At 41.7% G+C, this 23,053-nt stretch overlaps 1 protein-coding gene across 1 annotated transcript in view; it reads left to right on the top strand.

Moving 5' to 3' along the window:
* NDUFA12 (NADH:ubiquinone oxidoreductase subunit A12) overlaps positions 1-19,213 on the top strand; it is a 35,900-nt gene extending 16,687 nt beyond the window's left edge. Inside the window, exons 3-4 of the mRNA XM_074941897.1 lie at positions 895-982; positions 18,943-19,213. Of these exons, the coding sequence (XP_074797998.1) occupies positions 895-982; positions 18,943-19,123 (269 nt within the window). The 3' untranslated portion in view covers positions 19,124-19,213. The remainder of the gene's footprint in view (positions 1-894; positions 983-18,942) is intronic.
* Positions 19,214-23,053: the final 3,840 nt, after the last annotated feature.

A 23,053-nucleotide genomic window follows, 5' to 3' on the forward strand; every position in this document is an offset into this window, starting at 1 on the left:
TAATAAACAGAACTGGCACTCACACTGAAACAATAGGCAGTTAGCAGCTCTATGTAGGTTGCTCTCTGGCAGAAGCTACAACCTCTGTGTCACTGAATGTCCAGACTCACTGTGACCTTTGGTTTCTGGCTCTGGTCTAAAGGGGACATGTCCTATGGCGGCTTCCACTCCTCCATAACTTTGCTTAGGTTTATGTGCTGAAGGTCTTGGCAAGATGGTCACAGGGATCTGAGAGAGACATAAGGGCCCTGGAGCAGCTACCCAGATTTCCAAGCAGCCCTATTTAGGGATGGCCTGCTTGCCTCGTGTGAGAGTGGCCTGAAAAAAGGTGAGGCAAATGAGCTCTGCCTCATTTTTTGTTTAAATCCTGGCTCAGCTGTTTTTATAAACAGAATAGCTTGCCGGAATATTTTGACTTTGAGCCCTGGATTTGACTTTGATCTGAATTCAAATTTGAGGGAAATGGCTGTGCTGAGTAACGAGCTTGCAAGTTTCAGAATTGATATTGCATCTCTTTGGGAAACTTGGCTCTCAGACGCAGGCTTTATAAGGGAGAAGGACTATGCTATTTCCTGGCATGGCAAACCTGAAGGAGTAAGGAGAGAGTGTGGTGTAGGTTTTGCTATCAGAAATGAACTTATGTCATTGTGTGAAGGTCCGATGGCAGTGTCCATATGTATCATGATACTTCGTGTTAATCTAGAACTCATCCGTGTATACACCATGCTCTGTAAAGAGCGATGGTGCCATTGAGCAAAAATAAAATATTGCCTCTGGTGAATTGGGGTTCTGTCTGTACAACACGCTATTGAACTTTTAACTATAATTATCTTCCATTTTTTATTTTGGGAATAATTATTTTTAGCTAATACAGTGTTGTTTGTCAAATTTAAGGTCGTCATAGATGGGTTGACTATACTACTGAAATGAATGGCAAAAATACATTCTGGGAAGTGGATGGAAGCATGGTGCCACCGGAATGGTAAACCAACTAGTCTAATAATAATCATTTTGTGTATGTTGTATGATTGCATGTTGCAAATTCTTCTACATAAATTCTTAGTTATAAAGCAGATGGAGGTAAATCTGACCTCAAGGTAGCATAGTTTTCCTGGACTCTGCCTTTCTGTATAGGGTGAAAGTCTTTCTGGCCAGATGATTTTTATTTTTAGTTAGAAAACGTCTTAGTTTATGGGTTTGAGAGCACAAAGGGGGTGGCACCACTGAGTTTCCAGGGGAATGTTTCTTTAGAAAAAGGGTCTCCCTTCATGAACCCAGCCATGTCCCCAGTCTTCTCACCCCTCCAGAACTATGGATCCCCAAACATGCAAGGTTACAGCGCTTACGGGAACCAGGGGCACATGTGATTACAACTGAAATAACTAGTGATAACTGAAGTGACATAGAAGAGTTGATACTACTGGATGTACTGAGACTCTGGTTAAGGCCCCAGTCCTGCAAGCTGCTCCATAAGGCAGACCCCTGTGCCCACACAGAACTCAATTGAATTCAGGGGGGTCTGCTTAGGTACAGGAGGCTGCCCATGTGGGAGAGCTTAGAGGTTCAGGACCCAACTTGTTAAATGCCTCTGGGACATGTAGGATCTTCTGAAAGTCAGAGTGGGCTCTCTCTTACGCTCTATGGACAAAATATGGACCCTATTACTGATTGGGGCCTATAGGCAAATAACTTAAGCTTTAAACTTAATCTCCCCACTCTCCAGGCTTCCATCTTCTTTCATCCCCTATTCAGCCAAAAGTGGAGGAGAATTTATGTATGCATGGAGAGTCCAAACTGATTTTTAAGAAGGTGTGCATACGCTAGTGCTTGAGTCCTTTTTAAAAAAAAGTGTCTGAACTCAGGGCAGTGGGAGGCCCCGAGGGGCATTGTGGGAGCTGGGTGAGGACCCAGAGAGCTGGGGGTGATTCTCTGCAGAGCCTGTCCCATCCCCACCTCCTTCCTACCAGTGCCTAGCTCCTACTCCCTGCCGGGAACTATGCTGTCCAGGCATCCCTGCTGCCCAGCTATATCTCTGCCCCAGGCTCATAGTGGCCCTCACTCCCCTGTCTTGTCCTGGCTGCGGTGTCCCTGGTGCCCTCCACTCTCTTGCCACTGAGCACCCCAGCCTAGCTCCAGCACCATTACCTGATGGCTCCAGCACCATTACCTGATGGCTCTGCAGCTAGTGAGGCAAAGGAGCTGCCTGGCCCACGACTGGCAAAAGTACCAGTATGCCATTCTAGCTTCCCCCCAAAATACTAGAACACTGTTCTGGAGTGTTCTGGCATGATTTGAGTTTTGTGTATGTGGTTACCTCCTGAGGAATAGCTGCATTATAAATTTTGTGGGGTGGGGGAAGCTGGGTGGAAAAACTCATTTCCCTTGTACACAGTGTAGGTTTTTGATTAGGTTTTAGTTGGGTAATTGTATTTTGTGTATATATCAAGTAAAACAGCTTTAAACTTTTTTGAAGTAATGGAAAACACAGTTGCACAGCTAAACTCCATAATGTCACTGCTATATTTTTTTCTATCTAAAAATAAAATTTCAGAAGAGTTAAATGCAAGAACTTACACGGTGCAGTTATAAGTTTTCAAATTTGAACATACACTTTTCCCAACTTTGCAAGTTCAAAGAGCAACATTAATTCAGTGTGTATGGAGTATTTTAAAATACTAGTAAGAATATTTTTAAATTGTACACTTAACATATTATGTCCAACGTGTTTTGAGTTAATGTTTCTATTGGAAACTTAACACAAGTCTGGAAATACAAATTTGCACAGTATTAATGTAGGGTTTTGCATTTAATACAAAACAATTTAAACCAACATGTCAGGATAGATCATTCAGTCCATAATCTGAGGCATTTCTGATCAGCTACATCACAAATTGAAGATAACGTTCTGGGATTTGCAAACATGAGGGCATTTTTCTGCAAATAGAAGTCTTCTATTTCAAATCCCATAGTTGGTTTTGAAAAATGAGCCAAAAGAAGTTTTTTCTGTTAGCACATAAATCAGTTGTTGGCCACTCTTGGTAATCTGTTTAAGAAATGCTTTGCTGCCAGCAAAAGTTTTGGAATGTCTCATTTTTGTATTTACTGGTGTGTACTTTTCATTGTTGGGTATACTGATCCTTTCGATTATGAAGGCAGCTTTGCTGAAGACTCTTTCCCATCTCCCCTCAGAGGAAAACGAAAAAGGATTCTGCATCCCTGCCCTTGCTGGTTAAGGCACTGTGCCACTAGTCATCAGTTAAGTGCCTCTTATTGAGTGCAATGATTACTTTTATTTCTCTCACTTAGGCCGTGATTCTGCATCGTGCTTTGTGTAGAATTGGTAAACTGCCCTTGCAGATCACAATGTAGGATCAGGGCTGTAGCTCTCTATTCTTCTACTGGGAAATAATATTCTTCTGAGAATTGTATTTGGGCCAAATCTCTGCATTGCGTGGGAATCCCTATAATCCCCAGGTCTGAACCAGCACTGGACTGAGCAGCCTGGCCTGGACCCAACATTTTACTGCTATTTCTGAACCAGGCATTCACAAAGGCATTCATCCTTACTCTCACCAAATTGTCCTTATTGTGAGCCCCTGTGCAATGAAGGGGAAACTGGTACTAACTTTGTTCGCTGTGACCTAAGTAGTGCCTCTGCACTCTGTCACAGTGATATGGGTGAGACTTGTATGGAGAACGGGACTGAGAAAATTCATTGCTGAGTTTTCTGGGACTGTTAGTATTGCTCTGTGTTGGACTTCATCTATTTCATTTGCAGCAGAGCAGAATAGATGTCTGCTTCATATGGAGAGAGTCATGAGAACTAAATCGTTTTGAATAAAATATAGTCTGGAATGTAGGTTTTCCCCTCTTCAGCAATCTCTCCCATATATAATGGTATCACCAGTTAGGCTGATGAAGTGGGTTATAGCCCACGAAAGCTTATGCCCAAATAAATTTGTTAGTCTCTAAGGTGCCACCAGGACTTCTCATTGTTTTTGCTGATACAGACTAACACAGCTACCCCTCTGAAACCTGAATAATCTGTTTCCTCTCAAATAGTCAGCTTCCTAACCTATTCATAGTGTGGTCTGCCTGAGAAGAGTCATCCTTGTGCTTACATGACTTTCAGTCTTCTGTTGTTTTTTTTATTCCTTCAGTACTGTTATTCAATACTGAAATAAGTAATGTACACTGTTACCTACATACTAAAGAGTCCAAAGAACCAATGTTTGTAGTCTAGTCTAAAATGAGATGTCTGGATAGAGATTAGTGAAGACACCAAGGTTGCTCTCAACTGGTACCTTTTACAACAACCAGAACTGAACATGTTCTCCTTTATGGATTCCTATTAGACAAACCTGAAAATAAATTTAATTCTGGCAGTTGTTTCCAATGGGCAGACAAGTATAAATGTCTTAGTTGCCTCTGTGATATATGCTCTGAAACTTCTCATTACAGTTCTGTAGCTGTGTAGAACTTGTATTGGTACAGCAGCTTTGAAGGTTTATGCTTGTATTAAATCTGCCCAGAAATGAGGACCTTTTATGTCAGGGACTAGATTGCACAATGGGTTAGGTCATGAGAAATGAGTTTGATGGTCTTGCCCCAGGCCCCATTTAGGCATGTCACAAAAATCACTGCTTAATGAATTAGGCGCAATTGTCAGTCTTTGTTGAAATGCCTGTGAGTGGGTAACTAGAGAATTGCAGACAAAAACTGAAGTATAATGGCAGAGCTGTGTAGGCAATTTTGCTGTGTACATGCTGATACCAAGCTGGTTTGAAGTCTGCCCCATCTGTTGCTCACTTTCACAAGCACTAACTTCACTCATCATTTTACTGTTTTGGTTTTCTTTTGTAAAAAAAATCACTTTCAACTGAGGGCACATTTTGATGTGCTGAACTTTCTGTGGGTTTCTGAATAAAAGTAATAGGAGAAGATACTTTTTACTGTCGATCTATAAATTCTTTTTTCATTGCATTGGGTTGCCTAGTTTATTATTGTTTAGTCTTTTTCTTATCCACAGTCCTAATCAGTATGTACATTTTTTGAGGGTGTGGAAATCATCTTGCTGAGTTGTAGGCTTTCCATCTACTCCTTCATCCCAGGCCAAAGCTTTGCTCCTTGACACTCCATTCAGTTTGCCTTTCCATTGGCTGTGATTACATCTTCTGAAGGTAAAAAAAGTTTACGATAGTGTATTGCTGCCTCGTGTGGTCTATACATCTCTATTCCTAGATACAAGAAGCATGATTTAAAGGTTTCCTGTCCTGGATGGCCAGTTGTATTATTTGAACCTAGCCACTGATGTGGTAGAACAACATATTTCCTGTTGCTCAGCTACTGTCAGCATATTTAGCTTAAATTTGTATACTCTTTGCCTTTCATATATTTAAAGAATATCACAGAGCTAGGTGGGCATTGCCTTTATTTAATGTTTACCACTACTTGAGTGATTTATTTATATATGAAGTTTATACTTTAATTGTACAAAATATTGTTGCTGTTCATGTCTTACAGTGTGTATAAACTGTAATTACATCCAAAATAGGGATTCTGATGCTAATATAAATTACCCCCTTGGGATTAGTCAAATAATTTGACTTTAGAGCTGATAACAGGCACATCTGATTATCACAGATTTACCAGCAAAGCAAGATATAACCAGCAAATAAAAATAAGCTAAATACATTTCAGAAATGGGCCAATTAAGAAAAATAGGTTAAGGCACATAAATCTGACTCATTTCTAAATGTGATTTAAATTATTTAGTTTAGATGTGTTAGATTAGAGTTTTTCTTATTTAAATACTACAGCAACCCTGTGAATGCCTGAATGTCATTGATGTATCTGGCTTATTTTAAAAACTGTATCTAAATATCAGTTGACTGTTTGATTTGATTGACTGGACTATAAGGTGGATAGAAAGCTGGCTAGATGGTCAGGCTCAACGGGTAGTGATCAATGGCTCCATGTCTAGTTGGCAGCTGGTATCAAGCAGAGTGCCCCAAGGGACGGTCCTGGGGCCAGTATTGTTCAATATCTTCATTAATGATCTGGAGGATGATGTGGATTGCACCCTCAGCAAGTTTGCAGATGACACTAAACTGGGAGGAGAGGTAGATATGCTGGAGGGTAGGGATAGGATACAGAGGGACCTAGACAAAATAGAGGATTGGGCCAAAAGAAATCTGATGAGGTTCAACAAGGACAAGTGCAGAGTCCTGCACTTAGGATGGAAGAATCCCATGCACCGCTACAGACTAGGGACCGAATGGCTAGGCAGCAGTTCTGCAGAAAAGCACCTATGGGTTACAGTGGACAAAAATCTGGATATGAGTTCACAGTGTGTCCTTGTTGACAAGAAGGCCAATGGCATTTTGGGCTGTATAAGTAGGGGCATAGCGAGCAGATCGAGGGACGTGATTGTTCCCCTCTATTTGACATTGGTGGGGCCTCACCTGGAGTAGTGTGTCCAGTTTTGGGCCCCACAATACAAGGAGGATGTGGAAAAATTGGAAAGCGTCCAGCGGAGGGCAACAAAAATTATTAGGGGATTGGAACACATGACTTATGAGGAGAGGCTGAAGGAACTGGGATTGTTTAGTCCGCGGAAGAGAAGAACGAGGGGGATTTGATAGCTGCTTTCAACTACCTCAAAGGGGGTTCCAAAGAGGATGGATCTAGACTGTTCTCAGTGGTAGCAGATGACAGAACTAGGAGTAATGGTCTCAAGTTGCAGTGGGGAAGGTTTAGGTTGGCTATTAGGAAAAACTTTTTCACGAGGAGGGTGGTGAAGCACTGGAATGCATTACCTAGGGAGGTGGTGGAATCTCCTTCCTTAGAAGCTTTTAAGGTTAGACTTGACAAAGCCTTGGCTGGGATGATTTAGATGGGGATTGGTCCTGTTTTGAGCAGGGGGTTGGACTAGATGACCTCTTGAGGTCCCTTCCAACCCTGATATTCTATGATTCTATGATTTCTTCACTGAGTTATGGAATTGCTTTCTGCAAATCACCAGAAGACTTTAAAGCTTGCTGGTTTTTAGCTGCTAAAGCACAGTGCTTCCATTTTAATAGGACATCAATGGCATCCTACCTTTTCTAGTGTGCTCTCACTTGCTGTAGCAAAACTCTCTAAATTGAGTAATGCTGTATCAATTTCAGTGCATTGCTGGCATAATATAGTTGGAGTAAAATAAGATTTTGAAAATTTCAAGGGATCTGAATATGGGGAGAGACATGGTGAACCAAGATGGGTATCTTTCTGAATTGTCATCTATTACTAGTGCAAGGGCTATGAACACACCAAATAGAATGTAAAGAGATGATTGTCATCTTAGTCACTTTGTTCCCCAGCTATTTGAGAGGTAATCTCTGCTAAGTGCTTGAGAAAACAAATACCACTTTAGGCATAGGGAAATAAGAATGTGATGGTGGTTCGTGGTGTTTGGGTGGAATAAAGTCAGAAAGTTCAAACAATATTTATTTTCTCTTGTGGTGGTTTTGGAGTTGAGACTGAGATGAATGATGGATTCTTATGGACTTTAAAATGGAGTGTGTTAAATTATGGTGATTCTTTTATGCACGTTTCAGTGAAGGGTGGGTAGGCGAAAGTTATCTATGTAGTTAATATATGTTACTAACCCTGCACAGTGTCATGCTGTGTTTTCCTGTGCAGACATAGTCTAATCATATTAGACTTTCTTTTGCTGTTTTTGAGATCATAATCTGATTTTGTTTTCTCCAACTGTTGGAGTTTTGCTGATCTTAGAAGGAATGATGTGCTAGTCTAAAATTAGAAAGGGTCTCCGCCAGTGCAGAGTTCTCCCTATTGTATATGCAATAGAACTGTCATATAGGTGCCAGGTTCCCTCCCCAATTTACTGAAGTTTATCAATTTCAAGATTAATCTTATTTTGGAATCCTACTGGATTTTTGTTTACTGTTTCCTCAGACTGAGTCACTAGTCATTTGGTAGAAAAATATTTTCTTAGGATACAATAGTTCCATGGATCAGAGTTGCACTCTTGTGTTTAGGTAGTATTTATAGGTCATCTAAACCAGCGTTGGACAAGCTAGTCCTCCTGCTATTGCAGAATTGTTTTCTTTTACTATATATTTTAGTTCACTCTACAGTCTAATATAAACTGTTATAAGCAGTGATGCTCTTATTGTTTCTCTTGGGGAAACAGTTGCCCCAATCTAATAGATTTCCTGCTAGGAAACTCGTATGTGGCATATTTTTCTCTTGTACTTTTTCTGATGAGAGACCCGATGTACCTTATGGCTTGAACTTAGTCTGCAGGAAGATTCCTATATTTTGTGGTACTTCAGTGACTCACTCATAATTTTGTACCATTTTAGGTACATTTTAAAAAACTGAAGTTTCGTTAACAAAATATGAGAGAGAATAAAATCTGTAAAATTCCTTTATTTTGCTGTTCACTTCAATTTTACTAAGTCCCTAAATTTTCAGTATGTCAGTACAAAAGTCTGTGGCAATAAGCAGCATTGGGGTTCTTGCAGCTGTACAGGAAACAAATGGGCCTTTTGGTACCCAGGAATGTGTGGAAGGTGGTTTAGGATTGTGCGATAAGCATATACTTTCTCTCTCTAAGGTACTTGCGTTGTCCCCAGTACTACAGCAAACTCCTCATACCCCCTCCCTCGGTGTCCATATCATCTTTGGTTCACAGACTTCCTCCGGCTCTCCACTCACCCTCTGCTCCACCTCTGCATGCACCCAACCCTCCTCAAGGCCGCTCCAGCACCCCAAACCCAGGCCCGCTCCACCTCACGGCTTGGTATTTGGATGGGGCTTGCACATAGGCATGGCGTGCTCCTCCCCGTGTGTAATATCCTCACACACAGCAGACGAGCCTCCACCAGGGACTGTTATCACGCAAAATGGAAATGATTCACCTCCTGGGCTCACTGCCATCAATACCCCCTAGACACTATATCTATTCCTATTATACTGGACTATCTCTTCCAACTCAGAACGTCAGGCCTCTCCCACAGCTCCATACCAGTCCACTTGGCAGTGCTCAGGGTTTTCCTCCCCCCAATAGATGGTGTCTCCATCTTCACACACCCAGCCACTGTTGTCGTCCTCTCTCTTTCTCTCTCATTTCCTGATGAGGGTCCCGGCAGCAGTGTGGAGAAGAGTAGGGAAGACCAGACCTCCCTTTTTCCTCCACAGCAGGTTCCAGCTGCTCCTTGGGGATTCCCAGGCCAGCTGGAAGATACCATCCCTCCAGTGTATCCTTGGTTGGCTTTGGGGCCTCCTCCCAGTGGGACATGCCCAGTAGAGTTCCAAAGGAAGCCTCCCACCGGGCATCCTTATCAGGTGCCTGAACTGCCTCAGCTGGCTCCTCTTGATCTGGAGAAGTAGTGGCTCTACTCTGAGGCTCTCTTGAATAGCCAAGCCCCTCACCCTGTTTCGGAGAGTATGCCCAGCCTCGCTGTGGAGAAACTTCATTTCCATCACTTGTACCTGCAATCTTGTCTTTTCAGTCATTACCCGAAGTTCATGACCATAGGTGAGGATAGGGAGGTAGATTGACCTGTAAACCGAGAGCTCCGTCTGAGAACTCAGCTCTCACTTCATCACCATGGATCGATACAGCATCCGCATCGCTGCCACCGCTGCACCAATCTGCCGGTCAATCTCATGCTTCTGCTTACTGTCACTCCTGAGCAAGACCTGTAGATACTTGAACTCTTCCCCTAGATACTTGAACTGAATCTCTCCTGAATTAGGGATACTGGGACCCACCCCTGGAGTCAGGCCTGGGGGTGATGTTAGGGGAGTGTCTGGTGGCCAGGCCACCCACATAACCTAGCTAGGCCCAGTGCGAAAAGGCAATGTGGATCTGCTCCGTTGGCTGACCTCCCACGAGGTAAAGGGTAAGGGTCAGGTGCAACTCCAGGATGGCAGCAGGAGGGATGGACCACAATGGATTGGCCCTCTGCAATGGAAATCCAACCACTATTTGCTTCCTAAAAAGTCTGCTCTACATCTTTCCACCGGTATTCAAACCTACCCCTTCTTGGGATCTTGACATAGTTCTTTCTGCCCTCATGAAACCACCCTTTGAACCCCTCAGCGAGACAAGTTAACGAACTAGCAGCCATGGTGGCCGATCTCCCTTACACTATCTTCCACAAAGACACAGTCTCCTTGCAACGGCAGCCAATATTCATTCCAAAGGTGGTGTCTGAATTCCACTTCAACCAGTGCATCCATCTCCCAGTCTTCTATCCCAAACCCCATGCCTCCCACAGGCACAAAACGTGACACATTCTTTACTTCTGGTGTGCACTAGCTTTCTAACTCCAACGAACTCATGCCTTTCATGTTTCACCCAAGCTCATCCATACCTTGATGTCTCACTATCCCATCGCCTGGCAGCGGCTGCAGATGCAGCCATAGGCCACTCCGTACTACAGAGTATACTTTCTCATGAGTCCTAGCACCCAGCTCCATGCTGATCACTGATCGTTACTCACCCACATTTGGAATCCATATAGGGACCATCATTCGAAGAAGAAGAGGAGGTTACTTACCTGTAACTGGAGGATCTTTGAGATATGTAGTCCCTATTTGAATTCCAATACCTGCCCTCCATCCTCTGCTCTGTTGTGGACTACACTACTTAGCAATAAGAGGGATACTGGAGCGATGTCAACCCATACAGCCTCTCATAGCCTCGGCTGCAGACAGAAGGGTGACACACAACGCACGTATGGGTCAACAGACACTGCTACAAAATTGCTTTGGTGCATGCACACCCACGTTTTGGAATCTAAATAGGGACCACACATCTCAAAGACCCTCCAGTTACCACCTCTTTTCCCATTTTCTCTTCACGTCTTCCCCATTCCCTTGGATTAATTCTTCATAATATACACATAGTATGAACCTATCTGTACTCTTGCTCAACTCCTCAAACTTCTGATGAAAGAACCCTTATTTCAGAAACATGAGGAATTGCTACTTTTGCTTTAAAACTGCTGTTGCTGCTGGAGTCTTCCAGAAAATAATGATAAAGCAAGGGATGGGGAAGAGATGTCAAAGAATGAAAAACATTTTTTTTTCCAGAATAGGAACTGTGGAGTTTCATCCATTCGCTAACTCCACAATAAACTACATGTTTTGTGACTGAATCTGACCCTACTGCAGTCCTATTAGCTGCCATGGTTACCACCCTATTACTATACAATAGAATAGTAGCTTCCACCAGCGCAACAGAAGTGAAAGGAAAATGGAAACAAGGGGGAGAGGGGGAAGGTAAATGCAGACAGAAGCCATCATCAATTAATCCTAACAGAAATAAGTGTGGTGTCAATTTCATTTCTCTCTGTTCTCCTCTCCCATAAGTGGGCAAAAACACAAAAGAGTAATTGGAGATAATCTCTTTTCTGTCCGCTTTCACTGTAGTCAAAAATTAAATTCCAGATTTGCCCTCCATTACAATATTTTACATTCTGTTAATGCATTGTAAATATGATTCACACACTGGCTTTAATAAACACCTGGCTGCTCTTTTATCTTAATGCAGAATTGCATTAAATGCCCTACCATTGTTAATTTTATTTAATTTCTTGAGAAAAATGGCATGGTCTTTTGAACCCACGCAAGTGGTATCTCAGCCTTGCAATTACAAGCACTATATTAACTACAATGTTATGTAGTCTTAATACCTGTTCGACCACTTGTATGTTGCATACTTGGCTCTAATCTCTTGTGGCTTCACTTTGAATTATCCTTACTTTAAATTTTAAAAGAATATAAAAATTAAGTGCTACCTGATCTTAGGGAAACTTGACTGTTTTTAGCTCTTCAAATTAATATCTATTTCTCTTTCATCCTTAATTCATCTAAGTAGAGTTCTAGAGGCTTGACTAGCCCTAGGCTGCTCTGCAATATGCTGCTTCTCTTCTAGTACGTTTCAGGAAACTGTCTCAGCTTTTTAAAAGCTTCTGTTTGCCCTCTTGTATCTCCTCCTGCCCATATAACTTGTCAATTTCTAATGCAGGTTTAAAGTGATTGATCATTTTTGGGTCCTTTTATATTGTTTCATATAGAAAACCCATCAGGAAAGAATTTGCACAGAAATCTGGCTACATCTGAGGTACATTGTCCATTGTAGTTCATAAAGAGCTTTCCTTGAGATTCTGGAAATAGAGTATGCAGACTTTTTTGTATTTCAAAAGATTATTTGAGGAGACTGCTGAGGAGAGGTCTTCCCAAAATAAACAGGGTGGGTCATTTTCCACTTTTTCCACAGATTAGCCTAAGGGATACCATTAAAGTAAAAGCCTTGCTTGAGACAACAAAATTAGTCATCTAAACACACAATAGTGTGTCATTTTGGTCTCGCATGTATAGGTTTCATGACTGGGCTTTCAAAGGAAAGCTGCAGTGATTGGTTATAATACCTTTAAACAGACAAAAATGTACTGAATAAGATACTTGAGCTTTCAAAACAGCTTGTAGAAATAACTGTTTGTGCTTCAGTTCCTCTATAACTGCACAGTGCTGGTGTGTCTCTGAGGACTAATGGTTTTCTTTATACTTCCAAGCAGAAAGTCCATTATGATGTGGGTTTTTAAATTATTGAACTTAAGTGTTAAATTTGAACTGTAAAAGTTTCATGCTGATCTTCCAAAGTTTCCAAATATCTAGGTAGCCTAGCAGTGATTTAATTATTTCAAAATATATTTTTAAAAGATTTTACTGATTTACTCCTTGATTAAAAAAAGAAAAGGAGTACTTGTGGCACCTTAGAGACTAACAAATTTATTTGAGCATAAGCTTTCATGAGCTACAGCTCACTTCATCGGATGCATGGAACACTGCAGTAAAGTGAAGCTCGGGAATAGGGCAAAACTCGAAGGTTTTCTAGTTTTCTGTGGACTGAGGTACTTAAGAGACTATTCCATGAGTTTATCAGACTATTAAAAAGTATGCATATCACACACCCATACAGATGCAGATGTTAGACATTATGCAACTTTTAAATGACACGGTCAGCTTGAAATCTAGTCACTTTAAAATGAGCTAAAATAGGTTTCTTGTACTCCACCTGTCCAGGTCTCTCTGCCAATATTTGTGGTTTTACAACCACATTCCAATCACTTTTTTCACCTGTGGCTATGCAAAACTTCCACAAAGCCATTCAAGAAAAGGAAACTGACACGCAACAGTGTTAGATATAAAGTAAATAAACTGAAAAATATTTTTTAATTATATTCTTAGGGGTTATTACTCATCACATTAGGTTAAAAGTAGTGTGACTTCTACGGTGACTGTACACTTACGATTGTCAGCAGAGCTGAAAAGTGAAAATACAAAATATTCTGAAAGGTACTGATATTGGAGATCTATCAGTTGAAAACTTGACAGTTCCTTTCCTGTGACATACATTCATGAACTGCCATACCTGGGCACAATTATTTTGCTTGTGATTCCAGAAAGAATGGTGGAGTCCCCTTTTTTTTCTTCCCCTCTTTATCTGACCATGATTGAGTACTGAAATGGTAATGTGATGTTTTATTCCATACCAGCTAATTACCTCTGTCCACAAGTTCATATAAATGAAATATGGCAGTAAGGGGGGAAAAAAACATGAAACAAAGTTCAGCACCTCGCTTGTTTATCCTACTGTCTATAAAACTGTAACTAAGTTGGCTAACTTCAAAAAATTCTACTTTCTGATCAAGTACTCTTTAAACTGTGTGTTCTGTTCTGCTTCCTTATTGATGTTCCTGAGGGTCTTTTCTTCTAGGCAGAAACAAATTCACTATATGGACAACCAGCAAATTAGTTTGTTTAAAGCTGCGAGGCAAACCCGCAGCTAGACCAGGGCTGCTCACTCCACCGGGGGATACTAGTTGTCGGCTCCTTCACGGAGCTGTGAGCACAGGGCGTGTACCTGGTGCAGTTAAGACCTGGGTCCTGTAGCCCCTCTCCTTAGGTTGGGGGGAGCAGCCTTTAGATGTGGGCACCCATTCCCCTGGAACCTCAATAGGTACCATGACTTGCCATTCAACAGAGCCTGCAGTGACCCATCTCTCTGGCATGCAGCAGCATATACCCAGGCAGGGCCTGGGTCAGATAGTATTTCTCTGACCCCCACCAGAGCTGTCTGTGCAACAGCACTTCTTAGCCAGGAACCCTCTTGCTGACTCATAGTGTTAAACTCCCTGCGCTTCCAACTTGCCCTTGATCCAGTTCTTGCCCAAAACTTGTTCAGTCTTGCTCATTCCCTACTCAGACCATGCACCAGCCCTGTTATTGATCTGCTCTAGCCCTTCACCCTGCTGCTGACCCCCCAGACCCTCAGACTGACTCCCACCCAACTTTGACATGTGTTTGGATTCTGATTATGATCCTGATTTGGCTTGTCTATGGACTGTGATCTTGGTTCTGACCCGTGGACTGTCTCTGACCTCAGTTTCCACATAGCCCTCAGCCCAGTCCTGACTTTCCAGTCCGCTTCGACCCCTGAACCTATTCTTGACTACAGCTCTAACCACCAGGCCTGACTGCCGTGATCCCAGAGCCTGACAGTAGCCATATCAAATTCACAAACTAGGAAAAAAGGGTTTTTTCTCTGTTATGATGATAATAATAGGTGTCAGTTAACTTTAGAGCATACAGAACTTTCAGACAGAAGTATAACTTTCAAGTGGATGGTTTTCCCTTAGGAGCCATTGTCTATATTAAACAACTGCAAGTAATAGCCTACTTTAAACATCTTGTTAAAAATAAAATTAATCTTCCCTCCAGTTTTGTATTCCATTAGCAAGGACATTTAGAAATGAGGGCACTGTTTACTGTACCTTTACTAGAAATTTAAAGAATTTTCCAATCAAATTCTAGCCAACTTATTCTTAGCAATTTTTAATCTCAATTTGGACTCTTTAGTTAAGGGTATGACTCTGAGATTTTTGATAAGTCTAACCAATTTTGCTAAAAATAGATTTTAATATCTCCTATTAAAGAGAGAGGACTTTATTTTAAATACATGGCTAAGAGCAATTTGACTGAAAAGATAGTCTCTTAGCTGAGAAGCGTGCCCCAAAGCTGCAAATCCCTACAGGGAGATGAACTCAATTATATAAATATTACTTTTTCCATTCCCTCCTAGTTTGATCCTTTTTGTGATGCTACATGAAGAGAAATGGCAGATACAACTGGAACAGAAGACATTTCATATTTAGGTCAAGTGACAGCTGACTGGCAAAAACCTCATTAATTCCACACCAGAAAGCTTGCCAGCATAACTGATAATGCTAAATGTAATATGTACAATTATAACAAAATTAAGTATGAAAATATATGTTCAGGTTTAAAGATTTTTGGGGACTGGAATAGGGACAGACTGAAAAACTTATAGTTTATAGACTTCTGTTTTTTTTTTTTCAATAGGTTACTACTGAAATTTTTTCACTTGCTTAGATTAACATAATTTGCACAGAGGAGGCTTGGTATCATCTAGCTTTATAGGCCAGGCCCAGGGATAAACACTAATAACTTCATGGTTACCCAGAAATAATTCTTCTTTGAATGAGAATCCATATACATATTCCACAGCTAGTGACCATGTGTCCAGTGTGCACTCATCTGAGAACTTTCAAGTTAGCAGTGCCTGTGCTCTTCAATCCCTCATGCGCTCAGTAATGCTATAAAAGGCAGAGCCACCACCCCTACATTCAGTACTCTCTTGCCATGATGGTGTGTGTCGGAGCAGCTCCATTTAAAGCCACTTTCCTCTTTTAGTTGGCCTTGTGAGTTAGTCTTTTGGGGACTGTCAAGACCCCCCATTCATCTACAGTACTGGGACCATCTTCAGTTCTTCGTGGCAGACCACAAGTCCTCAGGCTTAGAGCACTGCCCATCTTGTGAGGCTGTTATGCCTCTCCACGACAGCCACACAAGGTGTCTCTTCTGCCTCAATGAGGGACAAATATTCTGAACCAGTGCAAGATCTGCAGATCCTTTTCAAAGTGGACCCAGAGTTTAAGGGAGTCTAACTTGAGGGCCTTTCTGCTGGAGCAGTCCATGCATCCAGATTAATCTTCTGACAGTTGGGGTATCAGAGGTCCTCAAGGCTCTCACCTGAGGCTTCTTTGAAATGGTCCAAGGCACTCCTCAATTCTGCCTGCATACTGAGAAAACACCAGGATCAGCCAGGCACTGAGCAGAAGTCATCAGGTAAGAAGAAGCACAGAATACCTTCCCCAAGTTCGGATGTTAATCACGAGATTGTCCTATATCAAAGGTGCTTCAAAGCTGAGAAGATCTCTAAGCATAGGAGCCAGCATGACCTGAGATGACCTAGATATGCTGCAGCTCTCGCCTACCACTGTATCAGCTATACTGGCATCACTGGTGCCAGCTCCACTTCACAAGGTGCTGACAATAGCACAAGCAGGACCACAGGCTCTGTGGCCCAGGGTTGGAGTCTCCCCCTGCATACATATGGAAGCCTCCTGGTGCCTTCCGGGGTCCTAGCACTGTTGCCAATGCCACTGTCCAGATTCCTGGTTCTGTTTTCACCTTCAGGAAGATCTTAGTACCCTCAGTGCCACCAATGCTAGGGAGAAGCCTCCTGGGCAATGGCAACTGCACTTGATGATGATTTTCATCATGGCTGTTCTAGGCAGTTCTGAGGAAGGTACTGACCACAACCAAGGACCTGCCCTTGAAGGTTGCTTTTTGACAGGACAGGTGAGGTATGAGGTTGCTTAAAGACTGTTGGGCCATACTCAGATCCCCGGGGGGTCTATACTCCAGCCATCATGTCTCAACAGTTTTACAGGCAGGCCCACTGCTACCACTATAGACCACCTGAGTATGCCAAAAGAGGCAGAAGGCTTCAAAGAAAAACCCCTCAGAAGGGGCCACCACATCCCACTGTCCCTCCTCCTCTGTGTTAAGGCAGCAAATTTGACTCCACAGCCAAGGACAGCATACCACTCTCTACCCATCCCTGGCCTTCCCCTCTTTTGGCAACCATCTCGTGCATTTCCACCACATTTGGTCCAGTATCACTTCAGACCCTTTAACATTGGACACTGTAGAGCGAGGCTACATAATTCAGTTCCTCTCCTGTCCCCTCCCTGTCCCTATTTGGGGACCCATCTCATGAGAGTGCTTTACACTGGGAGGGTCAGTCTAAGCTCTTGAAGCCATAGAAGATGGCTCCTTTGATCACTGGGTTAAAGGATTTTACTCAAGGGAGGGTTTATGAGCTATCCTGAATCTACAGGGCCTGAACACGTACCTCAAGAGGCTCAAGTTCAAGATGATGTCCCCAGTATCCATCATCCCATCCCTAGATCAAGACTGGTATGCTACCCTCAATCCCCAGGATGCGTTTCCACACTCTGATATACCAGGCCTACAAGCACTTCCTGAGATTTGCAATAAGAGACTATCCTTACCAGTACCAGGTTTTGCTGTTTAGCCTCTCAGCAGCACTCAGAATATTTATGAAATGCCTGGCAGCAGTGGCAGCCTACCTCAGAATGAGAGGTGCCCAGGTATTTCCCTACCTCGATGACAAGCTAGTCAGAAGTCACTTGGAGCCCCTGGTGTAGGCCTTTACTCTCTCGCTGAGAGCATGAGGGACCAACAGTTTCGTGTGCTGCCCCCACAGACACTGCTAACTGGAAAGTTATCTGCATGTGCACTGGACAATGTAATCTCTAGCTGTGGAATATGTATACGGACTACACATCTCAAAGAACATCCATTACTGTACAGTAAGTAGTCTTTTTATGTTAATCACATTATGCAGTCAGTAAGCATTTATGTGGAGAGGTTGTGTCTACGTCAAATCATTATCCTGTTACCTCAAAACTACTTATTACTGTGCTTGAAAAATAAGGAAGGCTTTGTAAATGGCATTGTAAACAGTAATGCAAGTACAGTAGTTTGTACACAGTCTTTTGATATTATTTGAGCCCTGTAAAATCTCCTCCAAATACAAAGCTTCTGGTTTTGTTTTTTTTTATTTGTACTGCCTGCCTAGAAGCAAGGGCCCAATTGTGTTAGGCATTGTACAAACCTATAACAAAAAGATGGCTTTTACCCAAAAGAGCGTATAATCTAAATTTTAAAATGAGACAACAGATGAGGGGACACAAGGGAACATTGAAACAGCTATGGACAGTGGAGTAAGCCCCTGAGACCACACCCTGTCTCTTTAATCAAGAGTTTTTTTGTCAGCATCACAACATAGGTGGGTTTTAAGTAGAGATTTAAAGGAAGAAAACTGATAGTGTAATTCTGTTTTTAAATGCTATTTCAGCCAAACATTTATTATTTTTAGTTTCTATTTACATTAAAACTAATAAAGATGTCCAAAAATAGACTGATAAATTAATTGTAATAGAAGGTACTTCAAAATGCTGTTCAGAATATAACTCTATGGCCTCACAAAAGAGACTTATCTTAATTCTAAAACCTCAGTTATCACTGGTTTTTAAATTTAATGGAATCAGTTCTTTCTAATCCAAATGTGATCTGAAGTCTGTCCTGCATTTTGGCTAGTGGAGACTAGAAGGTAAACTACCAGCAATCAAATTATTAAAAATATATTCTGAATGACTGACTACTTACCACAGCATGGTGTAATATTTCACAGTGGATTTAAAATCTAGTATATTCTCAGTTGTTCTGTAATGGAACTCTTATCTATCTAATTGACTATTTGATAGGAGTCTTTAGCTGAATACTGTGAAATATGCCTTTTTGAATATATCAGAATAGATTAAAGTTTTAAAGCCTGAGTTCCAGAAATAAATGCCAAATATTAAAAAAGTTTCAGAGAAAAACTTTCAATTAAGGAAGAGGATTTATTATAGGAGATCACATAGCAACTTTTTAATAACCAGTATATATATATTTTTCTCTCTTCAGGCATTGTTGGCTTCACTGCATAACTGAACACCCTCCAACTACTCATCCACCAGCTGCTCGTAAATTTATTTGGGAGAACCACAAATTCAATCTGAGTGGCACTCCTGGGCAATATGTCCCTTTCTCTACAACGCGTAAAAAGATACAGGAGTGGGTCCCACCTACGACTGCTAACAAATAATTGAAAAGCCTGACTTGCCTAAAACTAGGTTCTCAATGTGAACTGTACCTTCATTGTTTGTTTGGTTTAAAATAAAAGCCTCTGAAAAAAGTGAAAGTTCATTTTTTTTTTTTATTGGGATTGAAGAACATTTTTACAAACAAAAATAGGGAGTGTTTAAGAAAAAAAAGTGGGTAAAAGGCCAAATAAAGGATACAGTGTTACCTTTATTCAAATATCATTTTTATCAGATATCTTCATGTGCTTTTTTCCTTACTTTTCTAGTATTTATTACATCAAACTGTTGCTGTGACAGTCATTTCTCCTCTTTATAATATCCAGATAGATTTGAAATACAGTAATGTTCCTATGAGGCTGAACGTACAAATAATGCAATGGGGCAGGATAAGTAATAATGGACCATTCCCAACACTATACCTACGTAGTGCTCCCAGGACTCCTTTCTAGGAAGCCATTTCTTAAATAATAATAATTATTATATTGCAAGTGAGAAAGGAGTGCCAATAAAGGATCTTAGCTTTTTCTTTATAAATACTTTTGGTATTCTACATATACGTGTGTGTGTGTGTGTGTACATGTACACACACATTATGCTATAGCATCTAATGTAACAATATAAAATATTTTTAAATTTCCACAGTTATCTGTATGGTGGAAGTTCATCAGGAGGAGAAAGAAAGGGCTGAATTAATGGGACAAATTTTCATACGCAGACACTTAGGCTGTAATTTACATTTCTGTATCCACAAATGTGCATGCAATGCAGAATTTTTGGACTAAGCCTTTACTGACTGCTTTTGAAAATTTGTTCCAGTGTATCTACATACATTAGTGGTCATTACATAGATGTCCCAGGGTATTGTCTGCTTATACATGGAATATTGTTTGCAATGTTGTAGCTGTGTTGGTCCCAGGATATGAGAGAGACAAGGGTGGGTGAGGTAATATCCCTTATTGGACCAACTTCTTTAGGTGAAAGAGAGAAGTTTTTGAGCTCCACAGAGCTCTTTTTCAGATCTGGGAAAGGTAATCATAGTGTCACCGCTAAAGGCAAGGTGGAACAGATTGTTAAGCATAGGGCTTTAATATGTTGCAAGAAAATATTCAAAATGAAGTGATCATTTACCACCTCTGTAGTCGTAGGACTGAAGATTGACTATGAAATCCTTAACAGATATTGCATCCTCCACCAAGAGGACAGCTATACAGTCCCTGAAATCCATCCACCAAATAGTGATCAAAGCAGCAGACAAAAAGGTTGCCATCATAGTTCAACTGAGATGACTATGTCAGTAAGGCAAACTGACAACTCGGACACCACCTACTTTTAAAGAACTCAAAGAAAAGGGCAGGAGGGATAGCTCAGTGGTTTGAGCATTGGCCTTCTAAACCCAGGGTTGTGAGTTCAATCCTTGAAGGGGTCACGTAGGGATCTGGGGCAAAAATTGGGGATTGGTCCTGCTTTGAGCAAAGGGTTGGACTAGATGACCTTCTGAGGTCCCTTCCAATCCTGATATTCTGACACCACACCACAATTCACCCAGGAGTTCAAGGATATCATCAAACTCTTCCCCAGACAACGTCAAGAGAAACTTTGTAACTTCATCCCCCAAGCATCTTCTACATGCTTCCCAAGATATACTAACAAGGGAATTTAGGAAGACCCATCTGGCTGTGGCACTCTTACTGAAGGAATATCTGTACTCCTAGAAACCATTCTCAAACAACTCACCACACAAAGGGGCAGTTTCTTCAAGGACACAACTGACTTCCTCCCGAAATTCCACAACATCATCAACAACCTCCCTCAGAACACCATACTTTGCTACCATGGATGCCCCTTCCCTACACACCAACATCTCTCACCATGACAGCATCACCCCTACCTCGGATATCCACCCCAAACATCACCAAACTCATCCATTTCATCCTCACCCATAGCAATTTTACATTCAACAACTAACACTTTGTCCAAACCATGGGAATAGCCATGGGATTAGGATGGCTCCCCAATATGCCAAACTCTTTGTGGGCACTTTGAGGAAGAATTTCTGTAAAAATGCAACACAAAACCCATGATATATCTGAGAGATATCAATGATATTTTCATCTTCTGATGAAAGTAGAGTAGAGTCTTCAGATGACCTAAACTCCATCATAGATTTCCACCACAACTTCTACAACCATCCCCCATCCATAAAACTCTCTAGAACACTGCCACACCAGCATAAACTTCCTGGACACCACAGTCAGTTTCAGCATTGGAACCCTACAGACAACTGTATACAAGAAACTCGCAGATCCCCACACTTACCTTCACAGATCCAGCGGCCACCCCTGTGACACTGATTTACCTTTCCCAGACCTGAAGAGGAGCTCTGTGGAGCTCGAAAGCTTCTCTTTCACCAACAGAAGTTAGTCCAGTAGATGATAGTACCTCACCCACTTTACCTCAATATGTGGCATAAGCAACCTCAAATCCTGGCACCCTCTTCTCCCCCAAAAGGAAACATTTCTTCTAATCTAGAACCAGTACCTTAGATGGTGATAATACATAACCAAGAGAACCATTTTAAACCCAAAGGCATAACAAACTCAGAAGATCCTAAGCTAATTGAAAAGGAGAATATAGATACTGTCCATGTAGAGTGGTAGGCCACAAGGGAGTCCCACTGGGTCATATCCAGCTGTTGAGAGTAGTAAAATATCTGGATCACTAGAAGCCCAGGCAAGAGACTGAAGGAGCATGTCCCAAGTCCCACTATTCTTTGTACTTTCAAAGGATTGTGGGATATGGTGAGTCTTGGGCCGCCATCTTACCCTTTTTTTTTTTTTTAAAGTCACATAACAGAACACTAAGCACTGAGAGCAAGTGTTAATGAATTTGAGATGTAAAAATGAGAAGCTGGTCACAGTAGAGCCCTACTGGGATTCTAGAGATGGGGAAGATGTATGCATGAGGGGGTACCCTGAATTCCTGGATGTCTCCTCAGCCTGAGCCCTCTTTCCTGCTCTCAAAAGCATATACTAAAGTACAGGATTGCAGGACTGCAAATAGAGAGATTTCTGACCCTTTTTATTAATTGTGAGACGGATAATGGCACCAAATGGAAGAAAGACTGACAGGAGCTGTAGGGCTAAAATCTCAGAACCATTCCCACACGTTATCCTCCCAGCTGGTTCTATGAGGGAGTACCACTCATCCTACAATATGAGTATTTGTGCCCTTTTATAGTCCATTGCATCAATTTGGGCTGTGAACTTTTCATTTTCCTTGGCTAAGCTTGCTCTTGGAGTGCTGCTGCTTAATGTAAATTCCAAATCAGATTGTTTCTTGTGCACATGTAAGTCATGAGCCCAGCCTTTTACATTTATGTTCAACGGTACTGTGTCTTATAATGAGTCCAACGTTTGTGTAATTAGCTCTCCTTTTTGCCATCCTACTGGAGCTTTTAAAAGCTCAAATCTTTATCAGGTTTAAGAGCTAAAACACAGGTCACAGTTGATGCAACAGCTTGTTCTGGCGCAGGTGTGAACTGAAAAGCTTGCTGCTTCATAACCAGCTGGCTTAATCTGTTCCTTAGGTGTTGTGGGTTAGATTCACTGTCTTGTACCTTGTGTTCTGATTTTCTGAAGTGTGCTCCACCTACTGTACTTTGCACTGTTGTACGAGGTGCCGGCTCAGTTCCCTGCTGTTTCCTGTGTGACCTTGGCAAGTCACGTAGTGTGCCTGGGCTACTGAGCTCCTCTTCTGAGAGATGGGGGTCACAAGTACTTCTCTGGCTCAGCGGAGTGTTCTGGGGGGCTCAGGTGCTACACTAATAGGCGTAGTGTAGGCATTTAGATAGGACAAAGGTGAATTAGGCCTTGTAAGTTGTTCAAAGGAGAAATCAGGAGAGTAAAATGTTCATTTTGGTACCTAATAAATTC

Source organism: Natator depressus, chromosome 1 (assembly GCF_965152275.1).
Source record: "Natator depressus isolate rNatDep1 chromosome 1, rNatDep2.hap1, whole genome shotgun sequence".
Classification (NCBI taxonomy): domain Eukaryota; kingdom Metazoa; phylum Chordata; order Testudines; family Cheloniidae; genus Natator; species Natator depressus.